At 37.9% G+C, this 20,463-nt stretch overlaps 1 protein-coding gene across 1 annotated transcript in view; it reads right to left on the reverse strand.

The window, feature by feature from the left end:
- Positions 1 to 20,463, reverse strand: part of METAP1 (methionyl aminopeptidase 1) — a 51,023-nt gene that overhangs the window by 17,319 nt on the left and 13,241 nt on the right. Inside the window, 5 exon segments of the mRNA NM_001102037.1 lie at positions 261 to 344; positions 1,079 to 1,170; positions 6,880 to 6,940; positions 7,884 to 7,996; positions 13,530 to 13,581. Of these exon segments, the coding sequence (NP_001095507.1) occupies positions 261 to 344; positions 1,079 to 1,170; positions 6,880 to 6,940; positions 7,884 to 7,996; positions 13,530 to 13,581 (402 nt within the window).

A 20,463-nucleotide genomic window follows, 5' to 3' on the forward strand; every position in this document is an offset into this window, starting at 1 on the left:
AAGCTAAACTAAAATGTTATGAAATGTGACATTTCAGAAACAAGGTACTTCGGGCTTACCTCAGACCCCAATATCAGATACTTACAGATGGGATAATGTCTGTTGAATACTTTTTATATTTGAAACAAAGTGAAAAATTTGCTTTCAAATTAGTTTTTAGCCAAGTGTAGATATTCAGAACTTAGGTTTACTTTATTTATAAGTCTAAGACAGCTAACAGTACAGAAAAATTTCTCAAAGCATAAAAGTACAATTCTTACTAAGTGTACAGCATGATCTATTTCTTCAGTAGTTACACCTGGTTTAATCAGCCCAGCGGCAATGTCCAATACTTCTCTAGCAAGCTGTAAAAGAGAAACACTTCATACATTAGAGAAGAAATGAAGTAGCATTAGAAATCTGTATCCTCTGTACTAACTTAGATTTTATGGGATACTGACAAAATGAATCTCACCTTGAATATAATAATCCTGAATTTTTATAACTATTTACATGTATTTGTAACATATTTTTAATACTCATTAATAAATGTGTATGTCTGTCTGTGTAAACATATAAATAAAATTGGGCTAGCTAGCAAATGGTTTAATTAGTACACTTGACTGATTTCTATGCAAAAATGTACATCTTAAGTACTCTAAACAATAATCAAGTGATGAAGTTTGAGGCTTCTCACAGTTCTACAATGGAGAAGGAAAGGGAGGGAAATAAAAGAATAGATAAATGATTTTCATCAAAGAACCATAGGAAATAACTATTACATAAAGAATGGACAGACAACAGGGTCCTACTGCATAGTACAGAAAACCATATTCAATATCCTGGAATAAACATAATGGTAAAGAATATAAAAAAGAATGTATACATAACTGAATCACTTAGATGTACAGCAGAAATTAATACAACATTGTAAATCAACTATACTTTAATGAAAATTTTTTTTCAAAAAAAAAAAAAAACGGCCAGTCACAGTCTTACTAGGTAACATTTGCCACCTTTGTACATGTGCAAATCATTGACTTCATTTGTTCTAACTACTTAAACAAGTCCTATCCTAGGAGGAGGGGAAAACTCTTACCCTACATACGAGCCGCATCCCTTCTATATCTTCAGATGAGAGTAACTTAATTTGAGAAGTACCTTTAAGAGCTTGCTCAGATTCAGACATTCCTGGAAAAGAAAATCACTAAGTAAAACCAAAATGAACAAAAAGATGTAGTATATAAAAGCATAATTACTCCCCAATGATAAAATAATAGTCAGTCTAATTCACACAATGGTATTTCATAATATGGGAGGGTCCAGGTCAGGGTTTCCGAAAAAATACTTTCAACATGAAATTTGCTAAACAAACTGAAGGAAGAATTCTAAAGAACAAATTTTCAGATTTATTAGAAATCAGTCAAGATGGCATATTTATTATTTGACAGGCAGTGTGTAATAAGGTCAATAAATGATTTTTTGAACAGCACCATATAATTAATTTATATCTGTTTTCATGATCATCTCCTGTGTAGCAAGCATATATCAACAACTGATGAATTAATTACACTCATTTATTTTCTAAAACTGGAACCTAAGTCAGTGTTTTTCAAACTACAACTTATGATCATTTAGTGGCTATTAGAGGGCTATGACTTAACATTTGTTTAAAGTAAATAAACTGAATAGAAAATAGACTATATACAGGCTGTTGTGAAATCTTTGGCTGTTAATTTATACACACACATATATACAGATTATGTTATAAAATACAGTTCTCACTCCAGTTCACAATCAAAAAAACTTTGAAAAATACTGCCCTAAGAATTTTCACTAATAAAATCAGCTTAATTTATTCATATACTGAGAAGCATTACAGCTAGTATAATAATAATTTCAAAATCTGACAAAAAGACTATAACCATAAACTACTCTTTATAAATGCTGATATAAAAATCCCAAATAAAATATTATCTAGCAAAATCCAAAAAACACATAGTACACTATGAATTGAGTGAAATTCATATTGGAAAGACAAGTATAATTCAATATTAACTATCAATATAACTCATCATAGTCATAGATTAAAGATTGGAAAATAAATGATCATCTAGAAAGATAGCTCTGATAACACAACCAGCTACCACCATTACATGATAAATACAAATCTCAAGCCAAGAACCAACATCGTGGAATGCCCACTATCAGCACTAGTATTGTTAGCACTGTTCTGACAATACCGCAGACATATTTAACTAGAGAAAGAAATAAGACATATAAACTTAGAAAAGGAACAAAATCTTTATTAATTTCAGATATGATTATATATCCCTAGAACAAGAGAATACGTGGAAAATAACTAGAAATAAGAATTCAGCAAGTTGGCAGATTATAATATATAAAAATCAATAACTCTGCCATACACAAAGTGAAAGTGAAAGTTGCTCGGTCGTGGACACTCTTTGCAACCCCATGGACTGGAGAGTCCCTGGAATTCTCCAGGCCACAATACTGGAGTGGGTAGCCATTCCCTTCTCCAGGGGATCTTCCCAACGCAGGGATCAAACCCAGGTATTCCCCACCGCAGGCAGATTCTTTACCAGCTGAGCCACAGGGAAGCCCAAGAATACTGGACTGGGTAGCCTATCCCTTCTCCAGGGGATCTTCCCAACCCAGGAATCGAACCAGGGTCTCCTGCATTGCAGGCGGATTCTTTACCAACTGAGCTATGAAAAAAACAAATCAAAAAATACAGAAGATACTATATTCACAAGAATAACTTAAAGAGATAAAGTATCCAGGAATAACTTAATGTTAAAAGACCTAATGAAGAAAATTTTAAAATACCACTGAAAGACATACAGGAGACTTAAATAAAATAGAAAAGCATACCCTGTTCTTGGATAGGAAGACTCAATATTGTAAAGGTGTCAATTCTTCCAAAGTTAGTCTATAAATTTAATACTATCCCTATAAAAAATGGTAATGGGACATTTTTAGAAACCAGACAAGCTGATCCTAAATTTCACATGGAAAAACAAACATGCAAGAAGAGTCAGGAAAATTCTGAAAAAGAGAGCAACAAGGCCTACCAAATATTAAAACACTCCATGCTGCTGCTGCTGCTGCTGCTAAGTCGCCTCAGTCGTGTCCGACTCTGTGCGACCCCATAGACGGCAGCCCACCAGGCTCCCCCGTCCCTGGGATTCTCCAGGCAAGAACACTGGAGCAGGTAAAACACTCAATAGCTATAATAATTAAGAGTTTGGTGATGGCATATGATTAGACAAATGGGTTAATGAAACAGAACAGAATCCAAAAATAGACCCAAAGATATATGAAAATATAATACAGTGATATAGGTTACATTTTAAATCAGTAAGAAAAAGACTGATTGTTAAAAACAACCAGTGACGTGACAATCAGATATTCTTCTGGGAAAAAATTAAGTTGCAGCCCTACTTCACTCCTAATAATAAGTAAGTTTCACATGGGCCCAAAATTTTATCACACACACAAAAAGAGTAAAATCACAGAAATAGTAGAAGAAATCATAGGAAAATATTCTTATTATCACTGAACCAAAAAGGTCCTCCTAGGTCATAAAGCCATAAACACCTTAAAAGAAAACACTGACAAATTTTGCTACAAAATAATGTTGAAAGTTTGTCATAAATGTAAAGTTATAAACAAAGACAAAAATGTAACTATCTGCTTAGGAGAAAACATTTTATAGTACATCAAGAGAGATTATTTTCCTCAATATAGAAAGAACGTTTATAAGTCAGAAGGAAAAAACTAAGTAATCTGAGAGGGAGAAAAAAGGCTAAGGATATCAATAGACAGTTCAAAAAGAAAAATACAAATGATTTTTAAAAGTAAAGAGATGGGGACTTCCCTGCTGGTCCAGTGGCTAAGACTTTGAATTCCCAATACAGGGGGCCCAGGTTCAATTCGTCAGGGAACTAGATCCCACATACTGCAACTAAGACCTGGCACGGCCCAATAAATAAATTAAATAAATAAATAATAATAAAAGTAAAGAGATGCTCAACCTTACTCATAACTTAAAAAATGCAAATTAAAATAAATGCAAAGTATCATTTTTCATCTTTCAGATCAGCAGAGATCATAAAACTTGATAACATACTAAGCTGAGGAAGACAGAAGAAAATAGACTCTCACATGTTTTTAACTGAAGAATCGCTGAGATTTGTAATTATCTCTCAAATTTTTTTAAATGCACGTATCCTGCGATCTAGCTGTTTTACTTTAGACAATTCGCTTATAGAAATGCTCTCGACATGTGCACAAAGATGCACGTGAACAGTGTGCACAAGAGCAGTTCCTGTGGTCAAACTGGAAGAAATAAAACCTGGAAATAATCTAGAAATAAACTGGGAAAAACCTAGAAATAAATTCATAGGAGTCTGGTTTAATAAATTATAACATGTACACACAGTGGAATACTTCACTCATTAAAAACATGGTGGTTAAATATTAAAAGCAAGCTTTTAAAGACAAGAAAACTTGATTGCCATCATTTCTACTTCCAAACATTTCACTTAAATATAAAGCCTATACAATGAAACACCAAAATTAATGGGGTTATATGAAAAATTTAATAAAATTCCATTAATTATAGTCATATGGATAATAGCATAACAATTCTCAGAGAACATATGAGGCAGTTAATTTTATGTGTCAACTTGGCTAGGCCACAGTAACTAGATACTTGGTCAAATAATATTCTAGATGTTTCTTTTTCATAAGGTTAAAAAAAAAAAAAAAACAAATGGTTTTATGTGACCTTATATGGAATATTTACAACATAAAATACAGTACCACAAGGTGAAAAGGCGTATATGCTTGTTCGTTTTTTGTATAACTGGATGGAGAGGGTGCTAACACGTGTATGCACAACAAAGACTGCTGAAAAGTTCTCCAAGAAATCATTAACAGTGATTACTTCTGGGGAAACGTACTCACTTTTCCCTTCATAACATTTTATGCTACCAGAATTTACCTTATCTATGTACTTTTTTCTGAATACCAGACCACCTGACCTGCCTGCCTCTTGGGAAACCTATATGCAGGTCAGGAAGCAATAGTTAGAACTGGACATGGAACAACAGACTGGTTCCAAATAGGAAAGGAGTATGTCAAGGCTGTATATTGTCACCCTGCTTATTTAACTTCTATGCAGAGTACATCATGAGAAACGCTGGGCTGGAAGAAGCACAAGCTGGAATCAAGATTGCCAGGAGAAATATCAATCACCTCAGATATGCAGATGACACCACCCTTATGGCAGAAAGTGAAGAGGAACTCAAAAGCCTCTTGATGAAAGTGAAAGTGGAGAGTGAAAAAGTTGGCTTAAAGCTCAACATTCAGAAAACGAAGATCATGGCATCCGGTCCCATCACTTCATAGGAAACAGATGGAGAAACAGTGGAAACAGTGTCAGACTTTATTTTTGGGGGCTCCAAAATCAGTGCAGATGGTGACTGCAGCCATGAAATTAAAAGACGCTTACTCCTTGGAAGGAAAGTTATGACCAACCTAGATAGCATATTCAAAAGCAGAGACATTACTTTGCCAACAAAGGTCCGGCTAGTCAAGGCTATGGTTTTTCCTGTGGTCGTGTGTGGATGTGAGAGTTGGACTGTGAAGAAGGCTGAGTGCCGAAGAATTGATGCTTTTGAACTGTGGTGTTGGAGAAGACTCTTGAGAGACCCTTGGACTCTGCAAGGAGATCCAACCAGTCCATTCTGAAGGAGATCAGCCCTGGGATTTCTTTGGAAGGAATGATGCTAAAGCTGAAGTCCAGTACTTTGGCCACCTCATGCGAAGAGTTGACTCATTGGAAAAGACTCTGATGCTGGGAGGGATTGGGGGCAGGAGGAGAAGGGGACGACAGAGGATGAGATGCCTGGATGGCATCAATGACTTGATGGACGTGAGTCTGGGTGAACTCCGGGAGTTGGTGATGGACAGGGAGGCCTGGTGTGCTGCGATTTATGGGGTCGCAAAGAGTCGGAGACAACTGAGTGACTGAACTGAACTGAACTGATGCTGCCAATTGGGCATCCCTGGTGGCTCAGTGTTAAGAATCTGCCTACAATGCAGGAGACTGATGTTCAATCCTTGGGGAGGGAAGATCCCCTGGAGTAGGAAATGGCAAACCATTCCAGTATTCTCACCTGGGGAAGTTTCATGGACAGAGGAGCCTGGTAGGCTACAGTCCATGGGGCTGCAAGAGATGGACACGACTTCTCAACTAAACCACCACCATGCTGCAAATTACCTATCTTCTCTGTGTCTCACTATAATTAATATAAAATGGAGAAGACAATAGAACCCACCACAGGAGTGCTCAAAGTATAAAATGGAGTAATACACGTAAAGAAGTTGACACAATGTTTGACACACAGTTATGAAAAAATAAGTATCAATTATAGAATCATCAGCATCACTATTACTATTATTATCATCCCATTACTACTATTTCTATTACTGCTACAATACAGAATCTTTAGTTAGGCATGCACGCAGGACCTCCACCATCTGCTTTTATGTAAACAGATATTATTTAATTAAGGCAGGAGAACATGTTAAAATAACTTTTTTTTAAAAGCTAGAATTTGATATAACAACACAAAATACAGTATTATGTTGGATGTAGCCTTTAACAGCTATATAAACAATGTCTTCAGAACTGATTAGATTTCTAGTGTGAGGAAAGAATTTTTAATTCAAATATTCTAGTTTATCTTGGAAAAAAAATATTAGAAATGCAGCAATGAAAATTTTCTACTAAAAAAGTACTCTTTTCCTTTGCAGTAGTCATCAAGCTCATAAACTGAAAATATGAAGAAACAGCAGAGCAGAATTTACCTAAAGGGTGATCAGCATAATCTGGTCTTTGAATATAACTTGGCACTGGCCTTGTTGGCATCTGAAAACAACAAAGAAGTTAGCTGGATCCGATTCAAATGTGAAAGTAACTTTCATTATTAAAATCTACTAACAATGCAAATAAAAGTGGGGGGATCAATACCAAATAAAAAAGTTCATTCATCTCATTTAAATAAAAAAAAAAAAGGTTTTACAGGACATCTTAAATATCACAACATGTCTATTTCGTGAGGACTGAGCTTTACTTTCCTGGTGCTACTGTCATGCCCCTTCCCAGAACATGTAAGTGACAGAGAGAGTGCCAGAGGGCACTGAAGATTTATGATTACACACAGACAGGGGAGGCGCCTGTGTTGTTCCAAACAAATCCGTGAACCAAAGCAATAACGAAATGTTGTCTCGAAGTAAATGTGCACCGTTATGTTCCTGGTCATTATCTCTGGAAACTACGATTAAAGAGACTTTCTTACATTTTTCCAAATTTTAAAAATTAAAGATGTACTTCTTTAATAAAAAGACAACAGTAAAAAGAATTTAAATATTTCAGAATGACAAATTTCAACTTAAATCAATTCCGAGGTTAAGACTCTGAAGTCAGTCCGCCAAAAACACAGGAAGGAGCAAGAGGGGCAGAAAAGTCTTATCTACATTAAAGTAGAACTATATCACAGTAAAAAAATTTTAGAATAGTAGTAATATATACTCCCATTATCCTGACCTAAAAATATCTATTCTACCTCATTTTTTTTTAATTAAAGAAGTCTTGATCCTTAATCTAAAATTTCTTCTGCTTCATGACTGGCAATTATCCCTACTAACTTGTAAACAACATACCATGAAAGCTAAAAAGCTAGAATGTAACCTTAATCCTAAGCACATGATTCAGAATCGGAATACAAATTATAAGAACCATTTTTAGAAAACTGAAAATTATGAAGACTGGTTTAAAAAAATATTAAATTTTTATTACCTTATTTACTCACCAGTGGATAATGGGGTCTGAGTTTTCCAGTATATCGATAACCTGCCCATGGATCAGTGTTGATATCACCTTCTACAGTCCAGGAAGACACTTCTCGCTTGGCCTTTTCATCTTCTGGGAGATGGACGGATGAATTAGAGAAAGAAATGCCTCAGCACTCAAGCCACTAAGCAGCAGCATATTTTTAACAATCACATACTTGAAAGCCAAGCCAAAGAGCCCAGGCACAAAATCAAGCAAACTTCCACCTTAACCTGAATCCCCAAAATACTATGTTCTTGCTCTATCCACAACCCTCTGCCTCCTGAAAGATCTAAGTGTCTTGGGAGAAAAAGCCCAAACTAAACATATTATCAGTTTTTACACAATGTTGAATAGGAACAGCACGTGGTCAAACTCCTTTTCTCAAATAAATGCTAAATGCATTCTCTCTACAGTGTCAATTTACAGGAAGCCTGTTTTTTGAAATATAAAACGTGAGCCTAGTCAAAACTTCCCAGCTGAGGGCAGACATTATGAAATGGGTTCCATGCTTTTACTAAAAGAACAGATTCTAAATAATCCCCAAGCAAATTTAAAGTTAAAAAAAAAAAAACAACTTCTCACTTAGCTGATGACAGACTGTCAAGTAAACATTTTTAGTTGCTTTGAAAATTTTATGAGTATCGTCTGCTTTTTTTCAGGAAGGAGGTAACAGAAGGAAGAACTATATTAAATTAAAGTAGAACTATATCACAGTAAAAAAATTTTAGAAAAGTAGTAATATGTAAGGGAGTAATAGAAGGGAGTAGGAAAAGGCAAAGATAAGGGGAGGGAATAATCAATCAAAAGTTACTGAAAATTCATTAGAAATATAAGAACCAAAGACCCCAGGTTAGTTAATAAACCCAGGTTAGTTAATAATATATAATGCTGCATTAACTGAAATGCACCTAAAATCTTTTTCACACAGAACATACCCTCAATGGTATCTGAGCACACTGCTCTATCTACATACTAAAATAGAACTACTAACCTGAGACTTTAAACAGCAGGAATTCAAATCCCTCCCACACCAAGTAACAGCCTATATACTTCTCAATGCATACCAATCTTTTCCTGATTACTGTTATGCTCTCACAGGTTTTAAAAGTCAGGCTTCAAATAATTTTAGGGAAAAAACTCCCCTTTAAGTGATCTATCTAAAATACAAAATGGGAGAATAGATATTTTAAGCCAAAGAGGAATGGTGAAATGAGTGAAGGTGGTCAAAAGGTACAAAAATCCAGTCATGTGGTCAGTCAGTCCTGGGAATATAATGTACAGCATGGTGACTAAAGTTATCAACAACAACAGAGAAAGATAATCTAGTCTCATTTTCTCATTTTACAGATGAAGGAACGGGGGAATTTTGGTTCACATGGGCAGAGAAATGTGGAAATGCTGCTTACTAGTAGAGTATTCTCTCCACAAAGCACGTGGTCAACTTAGGCGTGAAAGACCCTTGATGTGCAATTGACAAGAATGCAAAAATACAACCAATCCATTCACATTATTTTGGAAGAAAATATAATTATAATAGTACATATGAAGTAAAAGAATAGAAAAGAATAAGAAGAGAAAAGAGAAAGAAAAGCTCTACTACGCTACTGAATTTTAGGTATTTTTCTCCCCTATGAAGCTCAAGAAAGCCTCTGTGAATGCTAATGTCAATAGGAAAGCTGTTTTTCATTCCAGGACAAAAATGGACTCTATTCATTGCCACTGGGGTTAAACATTATAGTGACGTGCAAGTAAAGTCGTTCAGTTGTGTCCAACTCTTAGCGACCCCATGGACTGTAGCCCACTAGGCTCCTCCATCCATGGAATTTTCCAGACAAGAGTACTGCAGTGGGTTGCCATTTCTTTCTCCAGAGGATCTTCCTGACCCAGGGATCGAACCCGGGTCTCCTGCACTGCAGACAAACACTTTACCATCAGAGCCACCAGGGAAGCCCCCAAACATTATAGAAAATAGTTTTAAATGCAGGCCTGATAACCTGCTTTGGCTGTGATAGCACCAAGTGCTTCTGTCTGAATTATGAAACTCAAGAATAATTTTCACCAGAAATATAGCACAGAATAGCAATCAAGATGCAGGCTTTTTGCTTTAACATATTCCAAGGGAGAATGCAGGGAAAAGGAAGGATGTAAAACCTTTCAAAGCTTCCTACTGATCTGGATTCTGAACTGTCCACAATCAATTTTCAAGAGAATTCAAAGCAGACCTCAAACAAGCATTATAACCCAAAAGCTAGCTAGACAAGAATGACATATGGCAAGTTCTTTTCTAATCTCTAGGTGTAATTTACTTAGGGAAAGTCATTCTTCCAAAATAAATTAAACTATTTAAGGATAAATTTGATCTAAGCCCCTAAGTCCTAGACACGTAACAGAAATCCAATAAACAGAAATTGGACTGGGGGTTGGTAACAAAATTGCACATTAACTGCTCTTCTCACAAAGACTGTGAAAGCATAGGCCAGCAAAAAAAACACCTGTAAGTTGTCTCTCAAACATCACCATGCAACAACAGGGCCAGGTAAGCTGCAGGTGGTGTTGGAGAGAACCCGATTCGTACAAGGTCAGATCTCAAGTATTACACGTCACATTCTTCTTTCTCTAAAACACGTGGCCTCCTCCAGTCAGATTTCACAAAAAACTGCCCGTATCTAAGCTCTGCCTGGGACAGAATTTTCTGACCACAATCCTGACTCAGTTCTCCCGATAAATGGCTGCTGAGCACTTACTAATTACTGCCCATTTAACCCTCACAAGAAACCCATGATTTCGGTAGTTTGGAGGTGAGGCTTAGGGTAATCCATGCTCACAAAGCTTGCTGCAACCAGTTCTGAAATATTACCTAACCTCTTCCCTGTACAATCCAAAACTCAAGCACACTAGCTTGGAAGGGCAGAAGAGTAGAAGAAAAAGTATTATTTAGAGGTGGTTGGTTTGTTCTGGCTGTGCCAAGTGGCTTGTGGGGATCTTAGTTCCCCAGCCAGGGACTGAACATCAGCCACGGCAGCGAAAGCACTGTGTCCAGCTGGACCACCAGAGAATTCCCATAGAGATGCTCTTTTTTTAAGTGAGTTTTTATACCACATTTTTGGCTATTCAAAAGACACTTGTCAAACACATCCACCTTTTTACTTTAGGAAAATCGGCGACAAAGAAAGTGTGTTAGTGGTAAGTGTAAAAGTGTATACTAATACAGTATTGAGATGTGAAGTGCTACAACTTACACAGATCAGACCAAAGGCAAATGCTAATACTACGTAAACTCTGGCAGTAGGTATGCATAGGAAAAATGCACTCAAGCATCAGCATTAAAGCCATTGTAACATCAGGCTTTCCAAGATGTTATAGCCAAGTGGTCTTCTTCCCTAGGACACAAGAAAAATAAATGTTGCTCTTTAACTCACATTTGGAACTTCCTAAGGCCTCATTAACTTCTGCAACCAAGAAAACTCCTCCAAGTCCTAACTATTTCATTAGCGAACTCCAGCAAACATTTTCTGAAGAAATAATACCAATACTACACAACCTTTTCCAGAAAAAAGAAGGGGAGGAGACATTTCCCATTTTATGAGTCCAGGATTACTCTAATGCCAGATCCAGTCAAAGATATAAAAGCAAATTACAGACCAATATGCCACATGAACATAAATACGACTCAGTCATCTTTAATTAGAGATCAGTACACAGAACTATTTGCTATGTTATCTCACTATAATTTCTTGGACTAAGGAGCTATCTTTTAAGCCGCTCTGGTTGCTTCCCAGCCCAACCCTAGCTCTTATTTCTTTTTTCCCCTATTCCCTTTCTCAATACTCTCCTTAGCTCTGGAGATCATGTTTCCCCACACCATCCCCTCCTCTAAGACTGTCACCCACTATGGTTATTAGGGTGTGAAAAATACAGGACTGGCCACCTGAGGGCTGACTCTACCCAACACCACCCAAAGGGACCAAGAATATTAGGCTCACCCAGTGAACCTAATCCCGTCAGATCCAAGAGGGCACAATCTGAAACACGGCATCATACTAAACTCCAGAGATGTACGTAAAACACAAGTAGTTTCAGTCCAATACAGTAAAAATTACTTCGGGAACACCAGCTGTTTAACTGTCTTGTAGTATAAGTCATAATAAAATAGTCCTATCTTCAGAAACCCAATACTGAAGAAACAAGCACACTTCACTGAGCTGGTAAACACTTGGAGAAGAGACTCATGTCAAGTTCTTTTAGTAGCATACTCTTTCACCTCAATCCTTCAGTTCCCTATGCTTTACGTTCCTGGGTGCCTGCGAGCACGCTAGGTTCTCACTCATGTCCGACTCTTTGTGACCCCATGGACTGTAGCTCACCAGGCTTCTCTGTCCATGGGATTCTTAAGGCAAGAATACTGGAGTGGGTTGCCATGCCTTCCTCCAGAAGTTCCTGGGTAAAAAATGTTAATAATTGGCTCAAAGAGCTCTAAAATTACCTAACACATCTGATGCACAGTATTTAAAGTATGAGTAAATAAAATAAAGTGGCATATTTAAACCTATCTCTACCCTTTGAGGTAACAAATCCTGTCATTTATGTTTTTTTAAACTCATTTACTCACAATCACTTTTCCTCATCTCTAACCATATTTCCTCCCACAATAGCCTTAGCACTTCGACTAAATGCAGACTTCACTTTCTATAACCACAGAATGTCTTTTTAAATTTTTATTTCCTTTTCCTTCAAATGGTGGTTAAATTGATCTCAATGAGATTTTGAAGGTATATAAATATAAAACAATCTACCAAACTTTACCAAATCAGCAAATTCCTTAAAAATATAAAGTAGATGAACTAAAAATACCAAAATCAGTTAAGTTGAAAAAGAAACCTTATACCAAGAACCATGTACCATCTGCCAGTCCTTCATCCATGAGGATGGCGATGCTATAAGAACAAAAAGCCCTTGTCAATTTTCAAGTAATTGTGATGAGTTGTCTTGAGCTAGCCACCCTAAAGGCTTAAATTTATAGGATGAGTTGCCAAAGCAGGAAAGATGACTTGAATCAGTGATAGATCAGTGTGGCTGACAGCAATAGCTAAAAAAGTAGCCAATAGTTTCACTTTGTGGTGTTTCACAAAGGAACTTCAAAAAAGAAAATTAAACATCAGGCTACAGGTAATAACATTAAAACACCAAAAAAACAAAGTGATACAATTCTGAGTTAGACAAAGCAATTAAAATGGACACTACACAAAAACAAAAGCAATCTGATTAAATGGAGCTCCTGCGCCCCTGCCTGCAACACGCAAATGCTTGAAGTACAGGACAGAGTGGGCGCCAGATGCCAAGATCAGGACATTCTCTGGTACTGGTCAAGCCAATCCAACTATCGTAGCAACCATCTCGTGTTTTCATGGTACATATGCAATAAAACATTAACAAAGGTATTACTCAGTCACATTTTACTTACATGATTGAACACCACAAAGCACAAAATTGCCCTAATTCTAGCTTCTGGGATTATATACTGTCAGAACATTCAAATACACACTTACAGAGGTGTAAGAATTCTTGTCTACTGCAAGAAGTCACTTCTATGAAAAACAGTATAGAGATGTGTAACTTTACTTACTTGCTTTCTTATGCAGTAACTTGTGAGTTGCCCAACTTCCTTTAAAACATTCCTAAAAAGAACAAACATGAAAATCAGTGTCACCTTCCTTAACTGGAAACATTTTAGTCATTGTTATATTTCAATTTTATGTTACCAAATTATTTTGAAGTATTTGAAAAGAACCCTGAACCAATGGAGCAATCACACACTGCTGCTGCTGCTGCTGCTGCTGCTGCTGAAGTCGCTTCTGTCGTGTCCGACTCTGTGCGACCCAACCCCATAGACCGCAGCCCACCAGGCTCCCCCATCCCTGGGATTCTCCAGGCAAGAACACTGGAGTGGGTTGCCATTTCCTACTCCAAAGCATGAAAGTGAAAAGTGAAAGTGAAAACGCTCAGTCATATCCAACTCTTAGCAACCCCATGGACTACAGCCTACCAGGCTCCTCTGTCCATGGGATAGTCCAGACAAGAGTACTGGAGTGGGGTGCCATTGCCTTCTCTGAATCACACACTAGGAGGAAAAAAAAATGAGGAAAAATTTACAGATTCCTCCATGATTTATAGTAGTTTGATTCCCAGTTCATCATCTATCACTATTATGTTAGTATATCCCAACACAGATAACCATTTTTAAAATGAATTTTATGTTCTACAGACAATGCAGTAGTTTTAAATGCTTGTTCAGGGCTATATATAATATCTTATATGTCCAAATATTCAAATGCAGTTTGAGACTGGAAACTGAACATCTTTAATGTTTAATGATACCACCTAGGCTGAGTATTCATTTCACTGTATCAATTCCTATAGTGCAATACTTGACTTTTTCAGACCACTGAATCCTTTGAGAATCTTGGGAAAGTAACCATTCTTCTCCACAGGAAAAAATATATCTATGCACATATAATGTACAGAGTGCCCTGCAGGTATAACATGCACTGTATATTGATACTGGAGAAGGAAATGGATGAATGAATGGACGTGTATGCATATGTTTATATGTACACAGGTGCTGGGCATTCAGTAGTAAACAATATAGGTCCATTGGAGGCAAATATTACATGGCTAATTACACGATTAAATACATAGTTTAATCCTAAGGAAGCCTACGGGCTTCCTTGATGGCGCAGATGGTAAAAAATCTGTCTGTAACACAGGAAACCCAGGTTCGCTCCCTGGGTCCGGAAAATCTCCTGGAGGAGGAAATGGCGACCCACTCCAGTATTCTTGTCTGGACACTTCCGTGGACAGAGGAGCCTGGTGGGCTACCGTCCATGGGGTCACAGAGAGTCAGACACAACTGAGCGACTAACACTTTCACTTTCCTAAGTCCTAAGGGCTAAAAAGTAAAATACACAGAAGAGGTAGAACACAAGAACTAAATACAGAGGCAGGGGTCAGTTCACACTGAAGAGTCTGCTCTATTCTAATGATAACGGAAGCCATGAAAGGGTTTTAAACAAAATAACAACCTGATAACTTGGTTATGCATCCCTGATCTCCATCAACAAAACCAAAATTAAAACTCCTGTTAGTACACAGAATGGTTCTGAAGAATTCCAAAACACTGGCTTTTAATACAGGCAATCCTTGCTATGCATAGTAGTATAGAACCATTAAAAACCATTGTACAATCTGTAACCATAAAAAGCAACCTTCAAAATCAACCAGAAAATTGTTTCATGATCTTTAAAACTTTTTGCCAAAACATTAAAAACTCTCTTACTCTAGGTTATAATATACAGGAAACTTGAAAAATTTGTTTACTATACTGTAATTTAAAACATTAGATATGTTGAAAATTAGAGTATTTTACTTTTTTATTCAAAAACTTATCAGATGTACGGCAGAAACCAACACAATACTGTAAAACATTATCTTTCAATTAAAAATAAATAAGATGTTGAAAAAAAACTGATCAGGACTAATCTAAACCTGTGTGCCTTCTTCTCACTGAATAACTCAGCAGATGGAGTGAGCATCTTTTTCATGCTTGGTATACTTTCTAGGTTTGCAACAGCTTCCAAATTGTATTCTTTGTACTTTCAATACCTCTGAGAGTTCCTTTAATGTAAAGTTTTTATTGATGTTCCTTCCCTGAAGACATTATTGATTCCTTTCATCACAATCATTTTCCTCATTTATAATAACCAGCCTGTTTCTGAGTTCCTCTGACTGCATGCCTAGAGTCTCTAGAATGGTGGGCATTCATTCGGTCAACATCCCCACAGCCAGCTATTTCTTCTACAATTCCATTTATGTTCCACTTAGGTTTCACATCCAGCAGTAACACCTAGCGTTTCTTTGTTGCATTTTCTTCTTAGCCAATTCCTTCTTTCAAATGATTCATTTTTGTAAAGTGTCATATAAGTTTATCACTGGAGAACAAGAAAGCTAGGCAACTACAGGCTCTGCTGTCTACAAGAGAACCAAGTGACAGATGCCCAGGGACCAATCACTGACAGGCTTGATTAGTCGCTCACTAATCAAGATGCAGGGCTGTGATTTCCAAGGTCATCTGAGGAATGAATAGCTAGCGGTAAAGTCTCATGTACTTCACGTCATTACCTGTGTGGTTGGGAGACTGGTTTTAACTAATCTGTGGTAACTAAATTTATGCACATCAAAATTACAAAATAAGGTCTTCCTTTATATAATTGGCAACCTGATACAACCTATTTATAAAGCTTTTCTAAATAGGTTATGTGAACAAAATACTTTTGCCTCACCCAGCATCTTTTTTTACCCTCACAGAAGCTGACGCATATTTCCTTAAATAAAATAACATCTCTATCCCAACTGATTCAATTTAGAGAACACAGAAGTTTACATACCAATTTAAATCAAGAAAGGGAGGGGGAAAGAACATCAGAGAGGAGAGGTAAAAGAAGCATTTAAAATGTTACAAAAAATCCACCGCCTGCTTATTACTAAGGATAATACATACCTCATAAAGGGCTTATAAGTAGGAACAACTTAAAACTCACATGATTTTCTAAACTAAGTTTCAGGCAATGGCAAAAATCATGGACTTTGAGGTCAGACCTGTACCTTAGCTTGATCACTTATAAGTTGTACAACATAGAGGAAAAAATCTTAATATCTTTAAGTCCCACTTTCCTCAACTGTAACGTAGGGAAAACTGTGTAAAAATGTGTGGTCAATAACAAGTGCTCAATTCTAATTATTATCCATTTTATTATTTTTAAAAGCAATTTAAATTTGGAATTTGAAAAGACGGTACACCTATATACCTTCAATGTGTGCATCAACCCTGCCCTGAATTCTTAGCTGATGAAAACTTATGGCCATTAGGCAGCTAGTGATGACTGTGGGCTTTGTAGCTAATGAGCATCACCATTTCGGCTTCCCTCATGGCTCAGTCGGTAAAGAATCCGCCCACAGTACGGGAGACCTGGGTTTGACCCTGGATTGGGAAGATTCCCTGGAGGAGGGCATGGCAACCCACTCCAGTCTTCTTGCATGGAGAATCCCAGGAGGAGGCTGGCGGGCTACAGTCCATTGGGTCTCAGAGTCAGAAACAACTGAGCGACTAGGTACAGCCCAGCACCACTGTTCAGGGAACCTGCACATCACAGAAGGGGATCCAAGAGTGGGAACAACCTCAAGTTTGAACAGACTTTCCAGCCAAAGCAGCAAAGAACACCAAGAACAACAAACAGCGTGCCAGTTCAAGGGGTGTGAGCACAACCTGTGACTAACCTTGGGCAGAGTTATACGCTATGCAGATGCAAAAGCAAATAGGAAGGCAGGTTTGGGTTTGTTTTGCTTTGTTTTTTTTAAATTTAAAAAACACTGAGCTTGGGAACTCCCTGGTGGTCCAGTGGTTAGGACTCAGCGCTTTCACCGCCGTGGGTCAGGTTCCATTCCTGGCCAGGGATCTAAGATCCCACCAGCTAGGCGGCATGGCCACAGAATAGCACTGAGCAGAGACATCAGGAGCCACGCTGCAAAGGAGACAAAAGTCAGACTCATGGACTTCGTGGAGCTCGGAGGAACCACTGAGCTGGCGATGAGTTTACCATCCTCCCCCACCAAAATCACCAGGAGTAACATGGAGGTGAGCACCAGGGCACACAGAGTGGTCCAGAAGCCTTCCAATTCTGGCTCAAGGAACAGAAAAGGCAACCTCTAGTGCTCAGAGTACAGCCCACCTTCTCTTCTCGTCCCTGTCCTCTCACACCCCAAACCCCAAGTGAACCCAAAACATGAGCGTGTAGGAACCAAAGTGCTGAGCAGGAGGTATCTCTTTCATCAGTAAAGCTGCAGTCCAGACAGGATGGGGCCAAACCCCTTTACTTTCTTCTGTCTGTGTCCTCCTGTCATTTGGCCCAGACAAAGGCACAGTTGTGACATACAGCAAAGGTAGGTACCTACAACCCCAGCTTTCTGGCCAGAGGACCAAAAACGAGAATTCCCAAGGAAGGAGCTCCCTAAAATGACCCCATCACGTTGTTCATAATACGAACTACTGATGTGTGTGAGAACAGAACTAGCAGAGACCATCATTCAGGTCTCAGGGACAGATGTGAATGGCGCTGCAGAGGCTTTGAAAACTGCACGGACACTGGAACCAAAAAAGGCAGGTCAGGACTTGCAGGCTGAACCTAACCAGATGAGTTAGTGGCCAGCTAAAACTCAAAATATCAACATTCTCCACAAGATTTAAACAAGACTCGAGATTTCATAATATGCAAAACTTCCCACAGGATACAATCTAAAATTATCCAGCATATAAAGAACCAAGACAATCTCAATTTATAAGGGAAGTGAGTCAACAGACACCAGTGCTAAGCTGACACCAATGTTGGCATTAACTGACAGAATTTAAAGCAGCTATTATTAAAACGCTCCAACAATCAACCAAAAACACTCTTATACCAATGGGAAAAAAGAAAATATTCCCAAAGATATACAGAAAAACCAAATGAAAATTATAAAACCGAAAAATACAATAGCTAAGCTTCCCTGGTGGCTAAGCTGATGAAGAATCTGCCTGCAATGCAGGAGACCTGGGTTCCGTCCCTGGGTTGGGAAGATACCCTGGAGGAGGGAAAGGCTACCCACTCCAGTGTTCTTGCCTGAAGAATTCCATGGATAGAGGAGCCTGGCAGGCTACAGCCCAAGGGGTTACCAAGAAAGAGTCAGACCCAACTGACTAAACACAGCAGCAGCATCCAGTAGCATAATGGAGATGACAGGAAAAATTCAGTGAACTTAAAAGACCAAAGAAACTATCCCATTTGAACACAGAAAAGATTAAAAAAATAATAAAAATAAAAAACAGAGCCTCAGGACCAGTATGACAATAACAAAGAAAATTACTAAGGATAAAGAGGAAAATTACGTTAATGATTTTTTTAAAAGGTCAAATAACTAAGATGATATAACAGTTTAAATTGTATATATCCACAGAGCTTCAAAATACATAAAGCAGAAGGTAACATAAGTGCAAGATGAAACAAAAATCCACAATACGGTTGGAAACAAAAATCAACCACCACTCATAATAAAAACTCTCAGTAAAATAGAAGAGAATTTCCTCAGCTTGATAAAGATTATCTACAAAACGTTTACAGGTTACAGCAAGCCCCCTATATACAAACAAGTTCCGTTCCAAGAGCAGGTTTGTGAGTCCAATAGTTAGCGCAAGCACCCAATTAATACAATCAGCTATGCAGTACTGTACTGTAATAGGATTATAATACTTTTCACACAAATAATACATAAAAAAATCATTTCTAATCTTATAGCACAGTACCTTGAAAAGTACAGTAGTACAGAACAACAGCTGGCACACAGGGGCGGGCACTGAGTAAACGCGCAACAAGAGTTACTGACAAGGAGGCAGCGGCGGTGAGAGACGGCAGAGCGGAACGGTCGCCAGCAGCAGCACGGAGGGCAGCTGCAATTTCACTCATGCTTGACACGGATGGCACAGGTTCTGGCTCCTTGATGTTTTCAGTTCTATCTACTCTCTTAAAACTACAATCCAGCAATGTCTAGGCAGTCTCTCTTTTTTTTCCTATCACAGACAAGCCGGAACACTGGACGGCATTTTGCAACCTTCATGTACCGTTCTTCGTTTGGGTCCTATGCCTCAAAAACTAACAGCGCCTCCTCAAATAAAGAAAATCCCCTTGCCATTTCCCATGTTGTGAATCTCTTTGGTTCTTCAATTACTTCTTCCTCTTGTCTCTCTTGGTCCTTTCTCTGGGCCTCCGATTCCATCAGGTCTTCATTAGTAATCTCCTGATGTTGCATGGCAACAGTACTTTACAGTAAAGTAAACAAAAGCACAGCCTCGTGTGGAGGACACATGTGACAATGTACACCAGACACATGAATTTAAACACAAGTGGACGTGCAAACATACGTTCATATCTTTTAAAGTTTGCAACTCTCCAAGGTTCATATGTAGGGGGACTTACTACACAGAAAGCTAAGTGAATGGAGTTGTACAAGGAAGGAAAAGTAATTATACCGTAACAATAATACATAATACTTATGTAGAGCCTACTGTGTGCTAGTCACTATTTCAACTACTTTACATATGTTAAGTCCTAAGAATCCTATGAAGTAGATACTATATATACAGTACTCATTTTACTGATGAGAAAAGTTGAGCCGCGCTAAATGACCTACCTGCCCAAGGTCACACAACTATTAAGTGGCAAGTAGACTACATGACTCAAAACCACTTTACAAGTCAGAAGAGAGCCACATGGCATGTGAGGAGTATAACTGCCAAACTCTCTTCCTCCATCACAGGAAACCTAGTGACAAGGCCTAAACCAAATAATCAAGACAGAGAAATACACCATGTCTTTTAGAGATATGGAATTGAATGCCAAAATAATCAGTTTAAAGTGGTGGAAAGAAAACCAAATTCTGGGGATATAACGTACAACACGATGAGTATAGCTAAC

The sequence above is a fragment of the Bos taurus genome, chromosome 6 (genome assembly GCF_002263795.3).
Source record: "Bos taurus isolate L1 Dominette 01449 registration number 42190680 breed Hereford chromosome 6, ARS-UCD2.0, whole genome shotgun sequence".
NCBI classification, from domain to species: Eukaryota; Metazoa; Chordata; class Mammalia; order Artiodactyla; family Bovidae; genus Bos; species Bos taurus.